The sequence below is a fragment of the Lissotriton helveticus genome, chromosome 3_1 (assembly GCF_964261635.1).
Source record: "Lissotriton helveticus chromosome 3_1, aLisHel1.1, whole genome shotgun sequence".
NCBI lineage: Eukaryota > Metazoa > Chordata > Amphibia > Caudata > Salamandridae > Lissotriton > Lissotriton helveticus.
The window spans coordinates 1538148430-1538167161 of NC_136061.1; the positions used below are offsets into that span (position 1 = coordinate 1538148430).

At 43.6% G+C, this 18732-nt stretch overlaps 1 protein-coding gene across 1 annotated transcript in view; it reads right to left on the reverse strand.

Annotated features, from left to right (window-relative positions):
* Positions 1 to 18732, reverse strand: part of ARCN1 (archain 1 coat protein complex I subunit delta) — a 137449-nt gene that overhangs the window by 100357 nt on the left and 18360 nt on the right. Inside the window, exon 2 of the mRNA XM_078682233.1 lies at positions 13718 to 13981. Within this exon, the coding sequence (XP_078538359.1) occupies positions 13718 to 13981 (264 nt within the window). The remainder of the gene's footprint in view (positions 1 to 13717; positions 13982 to 18732) is intronic.

Below are 18732 nucleotides of genomic sequence, written 5' to 3' on the forward strand. Positions count from 1 at the left end.
CCTGATGATCTGAATGCTGATGGCTGTAATAATAAATAATAATGGTGGTTCAATGTAGAAACCATAATACCATCAAAAATATTAAAAATATTCCATGAACCATAAGATCAAAATAGCCCTACCTTATCTTCATGAGTATCTGAATTCTACACGGAAAAAAACGAAGGCAATATGTTATTCCCGACTATGAAAATAAAACGTGCACAGTATAACGTGCAGTGATGAATAACTGCCACTTTACCTTGCACTGGATAGCGGATCGTCTATCTCAAACGTTCGCTGCTAACCTGTTTAGTCTTATGCGGAGTGCTGCCGGCTGACTCCATTGAAATATCCGGAGATACACGTGGTGATGTGTGCGTAAAAATCAAAAACGGACTAGCCGCATTACAAGGAAGTGTTCATGCGCGCCATCTTGGAATGGGGGAATTCACTGATAATAACTTGTGTTTGCTGTTGCATCTTGTTAGTAACTACAGCCCTATAAGCAAAAATGATGCTCTGAGATCATATATTCAAACTTGAAATAGATACGGAATGTATCTTAACAAATATTAGGGATGTGTAATACCCGCGTGGAAATACGGTATGTCCCAAATATACGATCTTGTATTAATATAGCGCAATTAGGCAACAATCTTGATGCCGAGGGTGCTGTGAATTATATCCTGGGGTCTGACCCCCCGTATGCGTCTGATGACCAATGAATGTATGTTAAGAAAATAAGTGGTGCATCATGGACTCTGTAGTGCAAAGAAATAACAATGACATTATACAATGGTTATTTTTCACACTATCAACAGCATAAAAGGTGCATTTACATGGTTCATTATATTCAGAATCAATATTCAATAGTTTCAAAATCAAACAAACAGGAAAATAATAGTAAACACTAACGTTTTCTACCAAAAATATGAGTGTAGTATTCATCGACAAAGTTGCAAAAGATAATGCATTAATGTATAAAACATTTGTTGCCATGATACCTCATAAAAACTTCTGTGAACATGCTAAAGGTAACCAACATCAACTAAGCCTCAGAATGCATGTAACATAGATGAGAATGAAAGTTTCTATGTGTGATAAAGCAGTCGCATAATACCAATAAATGAATTTGCAGGTATGCATGCTATAGATAACATGAAAGGTCATATTTATCATTTAAACCCACTGGGGTCAAAGTCCCGAGAAATTTAATCCAAAATATTTCTCTTCGCAATAGTCTTTGGTGATTGTCTAGACCTTGCTGAATTTTCACGTGTTCAAGAATGAGAAACCTCAATTGTGAAATGGTGTGTCGTTGTTCTTTCCAATGTACCACCAACGGTGAAGTCAGATTCTCATTGCGGATGCGGCTTTTATGCTCTGTAATACGTACTTTGATTTTGCGTTCTGTTTTTCCTACGTACATTTTACCGCATGGACATTTTATAGCGTACACAACATTGGTCGTGTTGCAATCACTTGAATGTTTAAGTTGAATGGTTTTTCCTGAAGTTGGATGTGGGCATGTATTTCCTAAAGTTACATTATTACAGTTTGTGCAATTAAGGCATCGTGTAGTGCCCTTGTGAGATGTTGGTTCAATTGAATGTGATTTCTTCTTTAGTCTCTCCCTTAGGTTTGGTCCGCGTGTGTACGCGTGTAAAGGAAGTTCTTTAAAGATACCATGAAAATCTGGTTCCAATGTCAGCAGTTCCCAACGATTGTTAATGATCCTCTTGATCTGTGTTGAGAGGGTTGTGTATTTAGTCACAAACACCATCCGGTTCTGTGAAGATTTCTTTTTTTGTAGCAGTAGATCCTGTCTATGCATCTGTTGTACCCTGTTCAATTGCATTGTAATGACATCTGGTGGGTACCCTCTGTCCGCATATTTTTGAGCTTGATTTGCTAGTGTAGTCTGGCACGTTTCTTCATTGGAGCATATACGTTTAATGCGAATAAATTGTGATACTGGTAAATTCCTAATCAAATTCTTAGGATGGAAACTAGTGTATTCAAGTGCACTGTTCCGGTCAGTGGGCTTAGTGTACAAGGCTGTGTCAAAGCCATTCCTTGTTTTCGTGATTCTGACGTCTAAATAGTCAATTGTATCTTTACTGATTTTGTGAGTAAATTGAATCCGTGCATCAACTTGGTTTAATCTGTTGATCAAAGATTCCAGCAGATCCTGAGTATCATTCCAAATTAAAAATATGTCGTCGATATATCGTCCATACATCAACACATGCTTCCATTCATCCTGGGACATAAGATTTTGTGATTCAAAGTGAGCCATGTAAGTGTTCGCATACGCAGGAGCCCCTGCAAATCCCATAGCTGTTCCGCTTAACTGGGCATAGAACTCATTTTGCCAAATAAAATGGCTGTTGTATAAACAGAATTTCAGCAGTTGCAGCAAAAAGATTTTTTTAGTAGTGGAAAGCTGCTCCATTTTTAATAATGCCCATTCAATGGCTTCCAATCCTGCTTCATGGGGAATAGAGGTGTAAAGAGCCACCACGTCTATAGTACACATGATCCAATGATCCTGATACCCTTCTTCGATCCACTTCAATTTATTCAGGAAATCCGTGGTGTCCCGTACATAAGAACCCCAATGTTGTACAAACTCCTGTAGATGGTGATCAATATATTGTCCGAGTGGGTCAAATATAGACCCACATCCCGAAACAATTGGTCTAAACGGTGGGTTAGTGGGGTGCTTATGGATTTTTGGGATCATGTATATCCATGGTCGTCTCGGGTGTTTTTGCGTCAAGAATGCAACAGTCTGGTCATCTATCCAGTCTTGTTGTATGGCTGTTGTCAAAATAGTTTGCAACATCTGTTGTAACGTGATTGTAGGATCAGATGGTAATTTGGAATAAATGTTTGTATCCTTCACATGCTCATTGACTTTGAGTTCATAATACGTCGTGTCCATAAGAACCAAGGCACCGCCTTTATCCGCTGGTTGTATGGTAATGTTCGGGTCAACGGACAAGTTATTGATGATATTCAATTCATTTTTGGTTAGATTGTTATGGTAAGTTTTTGTGTACTTTAATGAGCGTAAATCTTTTTTGACTAGCGACTCAAAAGCATCCAACATCTTGTGTGAGACTGGAGCTTGAAAAACACTTTTGGGTTTGAATTGTCTTTCCGATGTATCCTGATTGGAATCTATAGATTCTACCACATTTGCAAAATAGTGTTTAAGTTTAAGTGTCCTCATGAATCTAAAAAATGCTCCTTCCGTTTCAATTTCATTAGTCATGATTGTGGGCACATTAAACAGAGGACTCACATTTGTGCCCACAATCATGACTAATGAAATTGAAACGGAAGGCAATTCAAACCCAAAAGTGTTTTTCAAGCTCCAGTCTCACACAAGATGTTGGATGCTTTTGAGTCGCTAGTCAAAAAAGATTTACGCTCATTAAAGTACACAAAAACTTACCATAACAATCTAACCAAAAATGAATTGAATATCATCAATAACTTGTCCGTTGACCCGAACATTACCATACAACCAGCGGATGACCCGAACATTACCATACAACCAGCGGATAAAGGCGGTGCCTTGGTTCTTATGGACACGACGTATTATGAACTCAAAGTCAATGAGCATGTGAAGGATACAAACATTTATTCCAAATTACCATCTGATCCTACAATCACGTTACAACAGATGTTGCAAACTATTTTGACAACAGCCATACAACAAGACTGGATAGATGACCAGACTGTTGCATTCTTGACGCAAAAACACCCGAGACGACCATGGATATACATGATCCCAAAAATCCATAAGCACCCCACTAACCCACCGTTTAGACCAATTGTTTCGGGATGTGGGTCTATATTTGACCCACTCGGACAATATATTGATCACCATCTACAGGAGTTTGTACAACATTGGGGTTCTTATGTACGGGACACCACGGATTTCCTGAATAAATTGAAGTGGATCGAAGAAGGGTATCAGGATCATTGGATCATGTGTACTATAGACGTGGTGGCTCTTTACACCTCTATTCCCCATGAAGCAGGATTGGAAGCCATTGAATGGGCATTATTAAAAATGGAGCAGCTTTCCACTACTAAAAAAATCTTTTTGCTGCAACTGCTGAAATTCTGTTTATACAACAGCCATTTTATTTGGCAAAATGAGTTCTATGCCCAGTTAAGCGGAACAGCTATGGGATTTGCAGGGGCTCCTGCGTATGCGAACACTTACATGGCTCACTTTGAATCACAAAATCTTATGTCCCAGGATGAATGGAAGCATGTGTTGATGTATGGACGATATATCGACGACATATTTTTAATTTGGAATGATACTCAGGATCTGCTGGAATCTTTGATCAACAGATTAAACCAAGTTGATGCACGGATTCAATTTACTCACAAAATCAGTAAAGATACAATTGACTATTTAGACGTCAGAATCACGAAAACAAGGAATGGCTTTGACACAGCCTTGTACACTAAGCCCACTGACCGGAACAGTGCACTTGAATACACTAGTTTCCATCCTAAGAATTTGATTAGGAATTTACCAGTATCACAATTTATTCGCATTAAACGTATATGCTCCAATGAAGAAACGTGCCAGACTACACTAGCAAATCAAGCTCAAAAATATGCGGACAGAGGGTACCCACCAGATGTCATTACAATGCAATTGAACAGGGTACAACAGATGCATAGACAGGATCTACTGCTACAAAAAAAGAAATCTTCACAGAACCGGATGGTGTTTGTGACTAAATACACAACCCTCTCAACACAGATCAAGAGGATCATTAACAATCGTTGGGAACTGCTGACATTGGAACCAGATTTTCATGGTATCTTTAAAGAACTTCCTTTACACGCGTACACACGCGGACCAAACCTAAGGGAGAGACTAAAGAAGAAATCACATTCAATTGAACCAACATCTCACAAGGGCACTACACGATGCCTTAATTGCACAAACTGTAATAATGTAACTTTAGGAAATACATGCCCACATCCAACTTCAGGAAAAACCATTCAACTTAAACATTCAAGTGATTGCAACACGACCAATGTTGTGTACGCTATAAAATGTCCATGCGGTAAAATGTACGTAGGAAAAACAGAACGCAAAATCAAAGTACGTATTACAGAGCATAAAAGCCGCATCCGCAATGAGAATCTGACTTCACCGTTGGTGGTACATTGGAAAGAACAACGACACACCATTTCACAATTGAGGTTTCTCATTCTTGAACACGTGAAAATTCAGCAAAGTCTAGACAATCACCAAAGACTATTGCGAAGAGAAATATTTTGGATTAAATTTCTCGGGACTTTGACCCCAGTGGGTTTAAATGATAAATATGACCTTTCATGTTATCTATAGCATGCATACCTGCAAATTCATTTATTGGTATTATGCGACTGCTTTATCACACATAGAAACTTTCATTCTCATCTATGTTACATGCATTCTGAGGCTTAGTTGATGTTGGTTACCTTTAGCATGTTCACAGAAGTTTTTATGAGGTATCATGGCAACAAATGTTTTATACATTAATGCATTATCTTTTGCAACTTTGTCGATGAATACTACACTCATATTTTTGGTAGAAAACGTTAGTGTTTACTATTATTTTCCTGTTTGTTTGATTTTGAAACTATTGAATATTGATTCTGAATATAATGAACCATGTAAATGCACCTTTTATGCTGTTGATAGTGTGAAAAATAACCATTGTATAATGTCATTGTTATTTCTTTGCACTACAGAGTCCATGATGCACCACTTATTTTCTTAACATACATTCATTGGTCATCAGACGCATACGGGGGGTCAGACCCCAGGATATAATTCACAGCACCCTCGGCATCAAGATTGTTGCCTAATTGCGCTATATTAATACAAGATCGTATATTTGGGACATACCGTATTTCCACGCGGGTATTACACATCCCTAATATTTGTTAAGATACATTCCGTATCTATTTCAAGTTTGAATATATGATCTCAGAGCATCATTTTTGCTTATAGGGCTGTAGTTACTAACAAGATGCAACAGCAAACACAAGTTATTATCAGTGAATTCCCCCATTCCAAGATGGCGCGCATGAACACTTCCTTGTAATGCGGCTAGTCCGTTTTTGATTTTTACGCACACATCACCACGTGTATCTCCGGATATTTCAATGGAGTCAGCCGGCAGCACTCCGCATAAGACTAAACAGGTTAGCAGCGAACGTTTGAGATAGACGATCCGCTATCCAGTGCAAGGTAAAGTGGCAGTTATTCATCACTGCACGTTATACTGTGCACGTTTTATTTTCATAGTCGGGAATAACATATTGCCTTCGTTTTTTTCCGTGTAGAATTCAGATACTCATGAAGATAAGGTAGGGCTATTTTGATCTTATGGTTCATGGAATATTTTTAATATTTTTGATGGTATTATGGTTTCTACATTGAACCACCATTATTATTTATTATTAGAGCCATCAGCATTCAGATCATCAGGTATGTCACACAGATATTTTTATTGCTCAATATTTAACTCATGAGCATACATTAGTATTATCTACTGCAAAAAATTTTTTTTTGGTTTGTAGAGTTGGTATTCACGGATAGTTCGTTACCAGCAGTTGAACATCAAGGTACGCCAAACATCATAACTTTTTTAACCCCCCATGTCTCCCAATACATAGACACTGACATATATTATTCTCTCATTTCTTTTAGAACTGCCCCTGATGAAGGCACAGCTAATGTGCCGAAATGCATTGGGCTTCATGTTGATTATTTGAAATGTAAAACTCAGTTAAAATGTTGTACAGACTGTTATGCTTCTACAATTGATTTGTATATGTATATGAGCAAATTGTTATGATGAAACAATAACATACATAAGTTTTTTTGTACAAATTACTTCAAAGAATCGTTGAATAAATGTGAGAATTATCATCACGAACATTTAATATGGTATAATATTTTGAGTATTGCTTAAAGTGCATAGCACCAGGTGAACAGTGCATGATTAGGTGGGACACCACTCACCATAACTTATCACCCCTGATGATGGAGTCATTGCTTTCTTAAGAACCACTGACAGGCTCTCGCTTTTCATCTGATCTGCAGCACTAACAGGATGCAAGAAGTCATGAGGCACAATAGGCGAAGGAATTGCAGAATTAGGATGCAGAACTAGGATCTAAGCCAGAAACATTAGAATTCTCTACAGAATATCAACTGCCATTCAGAAAGGTCAACTAAAGACCGTTGGGTGGATTGAGTCTACCACTGCTCCTATGAACATCAGTTTCCGCGCAAGCAAGATGAGACTTCTTGATGTTCATCATTATACCCAAGTCACATATAAAAGCCATGGTGCACTAAAGATGTCCCATGACCCATATAGGAGCCCCTGTTTTCATCAGTCATTCATCCAAGTAAGCAGACACATTGACTTCTGACCTCTGCGTGAAGTTTCTTTCAAAGTCATCACTTTGGTGAAAACTCCTGAAGTAAATTGCCTGTCCAAATCTAACAACTCTGAACTGGTTGTGCCAAGACCTCACGATGAACCTCAGATAGCACTCAGTGAAAGGGCAGGATCAGTATTGATCGTGGATGTTCAGGGACACCAGGTATTCCCCCGCATGGATAGCCTGTAAGACTGGACTCAGGAGCAACATATAGAACTTGTACTGCTTAATGAACATATGCAGAATTAGGAGATACAGAATAAGTCAGTACTTCCAATTTAAGGGCTTGTGCCAAAGAGGTGAATGGAGGGTCATGAGGAGAGAACAAAGACAGGGACCCTTGTGGATTAACCAATGACCCATCAATTCACTAGGATGTTCTCTCAATTGGAGAAGAATAAGGAGACACTAAGCACATTAACAGAAGGTGGTGGTGAAAGGAGGGTGGTGGCAGTGGAATCAAAACATTTTTGAGGCAGCAGAGCAAGCAGAATATCGCACGCTAGGGATGATGGTGTTCAGAGTTTTATTCCTGCCCCCAACAGAGCAGTACATTTGTTGAGGTGTTTGCATGGCCGGAAAAGTTTAGCGCTGCCGAGTTTGTTGTAGTGTGGAGTAGCCTTAAAACTTTCTGCACTGCTGGTGGAATTGCTTCTATAGAGAGTAGGCAAAAGAAGCGTGCTGTAGTTCTCTTGTTTTTGAAGCGCTCAATGGAGGAGTTAGACTTTTCTCCAAACAAGCACGCACTATAAAAGGGCATGCCCCAAATGGTTGCTTGAACATATTCTTAGAAGTTAGTGGAATGCATCCAAGTGTGATGACACAGCATGACAGCCATTCCCAGAAACAGAGCCAGAGTGCCCACTGAATCCATGCAACACTTCAGGATCCATTTGTAAGCATCAAAACCTTTGCTGACCAGATCAGAAAAGGATTTTCATGTTGTCAGGTAAAGAGTCAGTTTTGCCATCTCCAATAGTGTGCACATGGCAGCCCAGAAGACGTGTCATTCACACTCCGAAGTGCAAAGCTGCAGAAGCAAAGATTTTGTTCCCATAGAACCCAGTCTCTTAGACTCAGTCTTGACGAGTGGTAGGAAAGATATTCAGGTTTAGCTTCCCCGAGAAAGCTTGGTCTTAAAAAGTCTCGGGAGATGAAGGTTACACTTAGAATTTCGGGTCACAAGGAGAGTGCGTGTATCGCCTAGAAATTGGTCTGGTTTGCCAGGCCAAAGACGAATTTCTCCCAGGCAGCCAGTTCATGCTTCCACAGTGTCTCATTCAAAGACAGCAGAGGCACTAAAGAGCGAACAGGAAATTGCCAAGATTTCTGTCAAAATGTAAGATTTGGCCATGTTTGTAATCAAAGTCACTTCTAGTACCTCCGTTGATTTTCGACCCACCACAATAATTGAAGACGCTTCCTCTAAAGGAGGTCCAGATTAGGCCTGGGCGGTAAATTCCGTTCCGCTCGCGGAATTTGGGTAATTTCGCGTTCTGTGGACAACGCGGAATTGCCAAAAATTCCACTATCAGCAGATTCGAGGAATTTTTTGCTTGTTCAGACTTTAAAAATGCATGTTTGCAAGATATTTCTCCCCGAGCACACAACAGCGTTTGCGAACAGGAAAAAAGCATTGCGAACTGGCCGTACAAGCAATTCCTCTTGTTTGCAGAACTTTTGCGTGCTCGCAGAGATTTTTTACCGTTTTGCGGAGCATTGCAAAGCGCGACTACGCAAATTCCGCCCACCCCTAGTCAAGATGCATAAGTGATGACTCCGTAAGATGTATACAGGCCACTTGCACTTTGTAAGTCGGGAAGAGCCCAGCATCTGTGGTGTAAGAAGGTAGACATCACCCTGTGAATAATCATCCTCTATGCAACCATATTTGCTGGGCAGAACTAGAGCACTGGATTTGTACCTGAAGAGGTTCTCGATGTGGTCAAATCTTTAGACCCTGGGGGCGGAGCCAGGTCGGCGGCCAAGATGGTCGCCCGGGCTCCCGGCTCCGTCGGCCTTCTTCCCCCGCCGCCTGATCCACTCTGCTTTCCCGCACGGCTCCGGTACCTCCGATCGTCGGAAGGGGTGGAGTGCAGCTGTGTCCGACTCTGAGGGATTTTCGAGCCCCGTAGCCAGAGATATGGACCCCCGTAAGCAGTGGCCTGTGCGTGATTCAAAGCCGGGACCCCGCGTGATGCCGCGGCCGTTCGCGAGTTCAACAACAACGGCCACACGGACCCAGAAGTTGCCGGTCGGCCGCCGTGGAAGGTCAGTCCACCTTTGTGAAGGTGCCTCCGGCGCGCATTTTTTGGAGCCCAGTAGACGAGAACTACTCCATCATGCTCCCTTCCCCCGCTTGCTCCTGGATGGACATGGGGGCCCGCATTTTGCTCTTTGCCTCCCCACTGGAACTTTGTTTGGTCAGTGTGATGACCTTATATCCGCGCCTTAGCTGATCAGCTTTGGTTGCGGCACGGAGTGATTGCTGCGCTTCCTTAGCTTAAGGGGGCTCGTGTGGATCGTCAGCGGAGAAGTGGGGATGACACTCACACATCTGTGCAATGTGGAGGTATTGATCACGCTGTGCCTTTTTACTATATTGAGGGCTGGCGGCTCCGGTGTTTGACTGAACTACACTCGTCCTTTGGAAGTGGTGCTTCGACAAGACTGGCCCTAATTTGGCGGCGGCTGTGAGCACTGGAGGCCGCGGGGGAGATCGAATACCCCCTGCATGCTGTTTGTTGTGGGGCTGACCTTGGTGCCTGTACAATGGAGAGAGAACCCGAAGCCATTCACGCCTATGAGAGACTTTGTTTGTGTGGCCCCTGTTCTGCCTTACCGCGCAGACACGTTTGTGGAGAGCTGAGGTAGCTTTATTGATGGCTGTGAGGTGAATGATCGTACGTGGGAAATTTCCAGTTTGTTTCCAGTGGATTGCTATATTGTCGCCCGGCCCCATGGATACATGGTTTCCTCGGGAAATCCACCAGCTGTGATTCTATCTCTCTCCCAGTGTCGTGCTATGGGTCCCAGACACTGCGTGATTCGTATTCTTTCTGCGCAATATTCTGTTCCCCTGACAGTGAACGACCAAACGGCGGCGGATGGCTTTTGAGTGTACACTATTCTGGGGCACTGCAGGACTTCCGGCTTCTTCTCGGACTGGCTTGCTTTCCACCATGACTGCCTGATTCTGCAACACAATGCCTGGAAAGCGTTTTTTGATTGGGCTGAGTGGGTTTACGTGACTCATTAGTGACTTGATCTCTTTGTAATAACGCAGGGTGATTCTCTGTCTGGCCGGGTAACTTGAGGAGCTGTGTGGGGACTGTTGCTCTGTTTAAGATGGCGTCCTTGATGCTTTGTTACTATTCCGGTATCATTAAAATGCCATGGGGCGGCAGGGGGGGAGGGGGGGGGGGGGGGGGGTCCGGGGACCTGTACTGGGGACCCTCCATGTTTTCTTTCTCCTCTCGTGGGGTTCTAGTTAGTCTCTTTCCTTTAACCCTTTTTCTTTTATTCTTGTGTGGAATATTGTCCCTTTCTCCATTTCATTCTTCTTCCTTCTATATTTCGGGTTTAGACACTGGGCGACAGGCACGCTGCTAGGGGGGTGGGCCGTAGCCGTATGCAGGGGTGCAGGGTGGGGGGATGGGGGATGGGATTTTTGTTATTTCTGTTTCTATGGCCCTTTTTCTTTTTGTAATTCTTGGCTTTTCTGCATCTTCTTTTCTTGCTTCTCCTTTCCTTGGATACTGATTAGAGGTAACTCACCGTGCCTTTTGTGGGATCACATTTTGGGGGTGGATGTCTTATTCATGCATTGCGGTACAGCGGGCAGCCACTGTTTAGGTGAGGGACCTGTTTTGTTTTTCGTATATCCTGAATATGTGCACTGGCGTCGACGCCCTGCCTACGGTGGCCCTGACTGTGAATATCCTGTTTTACGTGACACCCTTGCATTGAGATGGCTTCCCTGTGCGGCATCAGATCCTGCTCTTCTTTACTTTAAAAAAAAGGAAACCTTCTTTTGTCCGGTTGCCAATATGGTGATATGCTTTCCTGAGTTGCATCATAGATCCTGGGAAGCGTACCTTTGTACTGCTTGTGACTTGTACTGCTCGATTTGCCCACTTTTGTCCTGATGGCCGACCGTGATGGTTGATAGGCTTGTGAATGTAACTGATACATGTACCAATAAAGGTTTTTATAAAAAAAAAAAATTTAAAAAAAAATCTCTAGACCCTAAAGAGAGGTTATCCCAAACGTTTTCTTTGGACACTCTGATAGACTCTGTAGACTGGATGGATGTTTTTAGTGACATCTTTAAAACCCATCTCGGTTAATTAATGCCTTTCGATGCAGTGATATAATCTAATGTACTGAGGTGAAACACACCCATATGTTAAATAAATATGCTTTTTTTAAATAATTTTGAAGAGATTTTATCACAGATTAAGAAGATGCTCGGTGCACAATTTAAGTGGCAAACATTTTCATGGTTTGACTTGTGCACGGGCTCTTAGAGCCAAGCCAGACGCTATGCCCACCTCTACCCCAACAACTCCAAACTGACCAGGGAGCGAGAAAGTTTCCTGATGGAAGAAAAGATTTCTCCTTGCTATGATGCCTTTTGTTTGTCAGAAGATCTTTCAGAGGTTGTTTCATGAAGGGGAACGCTTTGACATATACTTGTGGGTCTTGAGCAAAATAAACTGGCCTTGCACTCACTAGTGGCCTTCAGGTGCTCTATTAAGCAGGAGCCACAGACTGAAACATCTTCTAATCCAAGACACCACACGCAGGCAGTGTGCAGATCTAACAAAGATGAATTTCTACAGCACACGTGATGGGGCTTACACCCTGAAATCTTTGGAGAAAATGTTTGACCCATTCGCTGCTGAAAGTGGAGGAATTTTATCACAGAAGCACTAAGAAGAGCTCCAGAACCACATCATTAAGACAAGGAGACACTGGTTGGCATCCCATGTACTACAATGTCGTTAGGTCCTGAGATGGCAGGGATGCAGCGAAGTCCACACGGGAGCGCCGGACAACTAATGCTCAGGAATAAGCTTCCAGATCCAGTCCAGCTCCTGGAGGACAGTCATAAATTGTGGAATTTGTGGGAGGAATTATTCATCAGAAAACACAAGTTTGATATTTATAGCTCAAATTGAAGCCTGTCAAAGGACAAGGCATTCCAAAATTCCAAATCTCGTGACAATCGTCACAAATAAAGCCACTGAGACTACTCAAGAAGAGGAAAGGAGCCACAAGACTGCAAGAGCCTGTAAAACTCTCACTCAAGTTTATCCAACATGGAGGCCACTGTGAACCAAGCCAATAAAATGAATTGACTTTCAATTCCAAACATCCTCCTTGGATGAAGTAATTTGCTTGGTTGGCCTGTACATCAAGCACATTGGCAGCCCTGATAACTAGTTATTATGTGGATACTATAACAATATTAAAGCAGTAAAACACTAATTATGAACAAGTTGATGGTAACTGTTCAATATCTTCGACGATTGAACCACAGTGCCATTGACGGATACACCATTTTCCAATGCAAGTAGATCACTTTTCTGTTCTCTGCACAAATAATCTCTGCTCTCTGCACCCTGATGCATGCTAGAGATGGGTACACAAACCATGTGAACGAAAGAAAGATGTGCATGCACTACATACAACATGGAAAATGAACACATTAATGTCCCTTTCCTCACATCGGTTTCGTACTGGCAGCAGCCGCTACGTACTGCAAGAAGACCCCCCAGTGGTATATACTTAGTGAAAATACAGCAGAGTATTATGATTTTGTATAGTGCATGAGACACCAAATATGACTGACCACAAAAGGAACAGTACTCATCACTCTAGGAAAGACACACACACACAATCCAGGCAGAGGCAATCTTTACCACCAGTAGGATACCATTCACAAGTTTTCTACTGCTCGCCACAGGGTTCTTAATGTGCAGAAAAGACAAGAGCCACTAAGGCCTCCATGGGTGTTGGGGTGGGTGTTTCTCAACTGCCAGCATCTCACTTAAACACTTTGTACCCACTACTGGCCATGATCCCTCACCGAGTTACACGCCTAGCACTGCACTGAAGTATGAAGTAACCCAAGTACCATTAAACTGAGTAATAGCAAGAACTGATGATTATAGCTCTTCGAAAAGAAAGTGCGATATGAAGCAATGTTTAGAAACAGAATCATCATCATAAGGAACCTTACCACTCTGGAGAAAAGACGTAGGGTCTCCAAGTCTTCTAGGATGTTGCTGTTCTTTGTGGTGATTAGGACCATGTACAGTTTTTCGAGTGGTTGGTACACATATCGTACGCTTTCAGTTTCCACAAAGGTGTGCTGTTTCCCAGTGTTCATCAACTTGGGGAAGGCAGCTAGGAGGCCTTCGATGCGGGTGCGTGTCATCTCCACGAACTGTCGAGAGACAATTGCCTTGCCCGCCTTTGTGCACACCGCAGCTGCCAACAGCACCTATAGCGAGACAAATGATAAATCAGACAACAAATTGGCTCTCAAAGTCACTGCAACTGTTCAATATATACCCACATTAGCATTCATGACAGATCACAATGCCAAGTCACAATATGATGAATACATGTTTTTTTCCATTTTTACTTCAACTTAACTCAACATCAAGCAGCATATACTGCTTTTGAATTGACCGAGAGGCTTCTAAGAACAGCGGACTGCCCTTCCCCACCCCCCAAAAGAACTCTGAGGGACAAGCAGATCAGATCATGCATTTCATATATCCCAATCGGACCCATAGCTCCACAACTGAAACTACAAAATTCAAGAGCTGAGACACATAGCATGAATGACTTACAACCCTTAGAGGGTTCTGAGGGAAGCCACGTGCCTCCTGCTTCCAAATCACCAAATTGAAAAAACAGCTATGTCCTACAACATCTGTTTGGCTCACCCAAAAGATTTAACACACCCTTCTCCAGCTAATGACACACAGAGAGCAATCTACAACACAGAACAGACACTCTACAACACCTCTTTTTTCTCAGCTCTTAACACAAACTTCAGAAGGTGGGCCATAAAGTTCTAGAAGCTGCAGCCATTTCTAGTCCAACAGCATCCGTGTGTGAACCATGGCAAGACAAACGAGTTGCTTTCATTGTATTAAGCTGGACTACAAATATAACCAAATCAAAAATAAAAGACATATCTGGTTCCCAAAGTAAAAAAAACAGATTTATTGTGAATTAGTCACATTTTGCAAGTTGTTAGCTCAATATAAAAAAAACGGAAAACTTCACACTCTCAGAACTGTGCTGGCAACTATCGAAGAGCACATATTATTCCAAAATCAAATAGAAGCACATGACTAGCTCTATAAATCTTCAAGTCACCAACACAAATTCCTTTGAAATTCCATAGCACACTGGCAAATTCCATTGCATACTGGCAGGTATGACTTGGAGGTCCTAAACATGGTGTATACACTGCACTTGTGACTGACCAAGGAAGGACCATCAAAGCGGTGATGAGCTTACAACTTTTTCCAATACCATTCAGTGAACAAAAATACAAGCGTTCCAAGGTCAGTTTAGTGAACATGGAACACGCACTAGATAGCGCATCAGCTATTTCTTGGTTTAACAGATTACTTGCTGTAACCCCCGCCAGCATTCCACGGTTGTTGCACTATGTGCATTTATTATTTCTTGCTTCAGATGGATGGTCATAAGATACCACTACTGCAGGTTTTCCAGTATGGCCAACAAGATTTATGTGGCCATGTCAAGTATAGCATGGGTTTATCTATGCAGAAATAATAATCTCTTTCCCAAGCACTAAATACGTTTCAACTCTCTATCCAGGGGACTAGTAGAAAAGTCATTAGGATACACGTCACCCATCGAAGAAGCTAACACCAAGCTCTCAGGCTTAGGGTGTCTAGAAAGAAAACTGGGGTCATCGGGCCGGTCTACGTCACCTGGGCCCAAGCACCGCTTAGACCAAGTGGCCATAAAGGTGCCCTAAGAAACTAGATGACTGGCAATAATGGCTCAAAACAAGCTGGACCTGGCTGGCGGATCTCAGCCAACAAGTCGGTCTTGGTTTAATTAGGCGGCAACAGTAATCAATTACTTCTGCAGCCTATTGCACAACTGTGAAAGCACTTTCTTAATTTAGTTACCCAGGTGGTGAGTCTAACTTTGTCTCTGGGGTTTAGTTAGTCTACTACCACTTTATAAATCTAGGTTATAATCAGTATAGTGAGGTGGAGCAGAATGGCCACCTTACTGTCATGATCATATGTAGGAAGCTGGCTCTGTATAGGAGATTGCGATGAGGTGGTTATACCATGTCCAGAATCCATGGGTTCCTCAAAAGTATACAGAGCTCAATGAAAAACCCCTGTGCTCTATTAGTGGTAGTGTGGGCGAGCAGCCTTAGGCCTACCCCAGAGGAGTGTAAGACATTTATTTCATAACAGTGATCAATATTGGACACACGACTATAGAAGGAGATCCAGACTAATATAAAAAAAATTATACTTTGTTTGTATTTTAAGACCAAAATCTTTAATTAAAAATACTTTGCACTTTGAAAGAATCAGCACTTAGAATATTTTCAGAATAGTTCAATGTTATCCTATGGGGGAAACAGTTCTGCGGTTAATCAGGTAAGTACACAACTTACAGTTCCTGTCATCTGGACCAATGGTCAGCAGTGGTAAGGAGTAGGTAAGTACAAACACTGCACCACCAACAGCACAGGGGAGGCTGGGTGCAGAGGCCAAACTCAGAGTTTGGCCTAACGCATTTTTAATGGCGACCGGGGGCCCTTGGAGCCACGCTGCTTGCAGGTAAGTGGAATGATTGCAGGGGCAAAGCTTTGGGTGTTAGGACCAGCACGGGGGCACAAAGCAGCACCAAACATACACCACCAGGGAACAGGGGTGGGTGCAACCCAACATTGGGTGCCCAATGCAATCCACTGGAGTTTCTTCATAGTTGAAACAGGCTGCAGGCGTCCATACAGAACACCAGCGACAGCCCAGGAACGTTGAGGTGTTGGGGGTCACAGGGGCACTGGTGGACGATCTCACCAAAGCCCAGGTACAGGGGTGCCTTTAGACGTTGGAAATCTTCCTGGGCGGCTCACAGTAGGGGGGGGTCCTTCAGATTCACTATGCAGGCGAAATCGTGGGGATCAGGAGAGAAAGGCCAACGCTAAATTCGGAGTCCTGGTCGCTGGGGCCACTCAGGCTCGGGCTGAGGGCGTCGGGTGCAGAGTGGGCACAAGTCACGGATCCGCCTGGATTGTTCTTTTCTTCTGGACAGGTCCGCTGTGCACGGGAGATTGGAGTCTTTGTTGAAGGCAGCATTCCTCCCAGGGGGTTTCAGAGGTCTCTGGCTGCAAGACAGGTCGCAGGTTCGTTGAAGTTGGAGCCCCGCTGGTAGGGCTGGCACCAAGGCAGTCATTGACTTCAGTCTTCACTGCAGGGTCGTCGTCTTTCTTAATAGGTCGTCGCAGATCTAGTTTCCAGGTCTGGATAAGCCCCCCAGATACTAGATTTAGGTTGTTTTAGGAGAGTAGCAGGTAGAGCCAATGTGCACCTTACCTGGGGTGACTGCACCCTCTATTATGCCACCCTCCTATGGGAAAGGGAATCAGATCTCCCCCTCATTGGAGGGGTCTCCCCATCTTCACGATGGCAGGGACTTCACCTAGCCTCCCCCACCTTAGGGGTGCAATTGGAAGATGTGGGCACACCTATTCTTCTTAAGTTTTCCCAACGTTTTGCCCACCCAAGGGGGGGTGAGGTGTAAACGGGGGGCTGCCATCTGCTGCTAGCAGCAGAGGCTGGGGGTCGCATTACAAAGGCGGAAGGGTGAAACTCCCCTCTTCGAGCACTGGCCCGTCCTGGGGGAGGAGGTGCGACACCTCTGCCCAGGATGTGCATTGTTTCTGGTCCCAGAGAGCAGGGGCTCTCTATCGAGGAGTCCAGAAACAGGTCTGATGGTGGCTGGCTGCCTACAGTCGGTCAGAGACCACACCAAAGTTGACAGGTTTTCAGGGGGCATCTCTGAGATACCCTCTGGGTACAGGGTACAATAAATCCCACACTGGCATCAGTGTTGATTTATTGAAAGGAGTAGTTTGGTACCAAACACTCCTGTGTTCAGTGAAGCCATCATGGTGCTGTGCAACTCGAGTTGGCGAGTTTCCAGCGAATGTACTCTCTATGGCTTCACTGGCACTTACAATATTAGGAAATACACCAAAATATTGTAGGGGCAAATCTGCTCTTACAGACATGCCCTCGCCTGTGGTATAGTGCATCCTGCCTTAGGGTTGTGAGGCCCGCTAGAAGGGTGACTTACCTATGCCTTCAGGCAGTGTTAGCTGGCATGGCACACAGGCAGGGTGCCATGTTGATTTTGTCGATTTCTCCCTCGCAGGGGCATGCAAGCTGCAAGGGCAGTGGTATGGTCCCAGTGAGTGGGGGTCCTGAGGGACCCTCTTCAGCTCCCAGGCCCTAGGTACTGAGGATACCATTTACTAGGGACTTACACGGGGTAGAATTAATAATTGGGGGTTTGTTTTTAGGGAAGAAGCACTGGCACAGAGGGACCTGGTTGGCAGGGACCCTGCACACTACGACTGAACACACATCAAAACCAAGCAAAACGTGTGTGTGGGGGGCAGGGGGGTACAATGCAAAAGAGTCACTTTCTCACATCATGGGAATATTTTGCATACACAGAACAGGGCTAGAGTCGGATCTAAATAATGCTTTGAGCATTGTCTAGTACTGCTGCTAAAGCGGAGGTCAATGGTTGGTCTGGCTGCATATTGACTGGATTCACATTTGTGATCTCATAGCATGACAAAGGCCTGCAGCGAGCAGACAATGGTTAGGAGGTCAAATACTGGAGTTGGGATAGGATCTGGGATTACAGAGTTGGTGATAGCACAGAAGGGACTGACATGGACCACGAGCCAGAGTGCAGACCCTCTGATCATGAGTAACTTTCGCCCCATATCTCTTCTTCCCTTCCTCAGTAAGGTGCTGGAGTCACATGTTACCAATACTCTCAGCTCCTTTATCGAGGAATCCGGTTTTCTGGACTCCCAGCAGGCCGGGTTTAGACCCGCGCACTCCACAGAGGCTGTCATACTCTCTGTTATGGAGGAACTGCGCAGAGGGGCCAACGCTAACATCTGTCAGGCCCTGGTCCTGCTGGATCTGTCAGCCG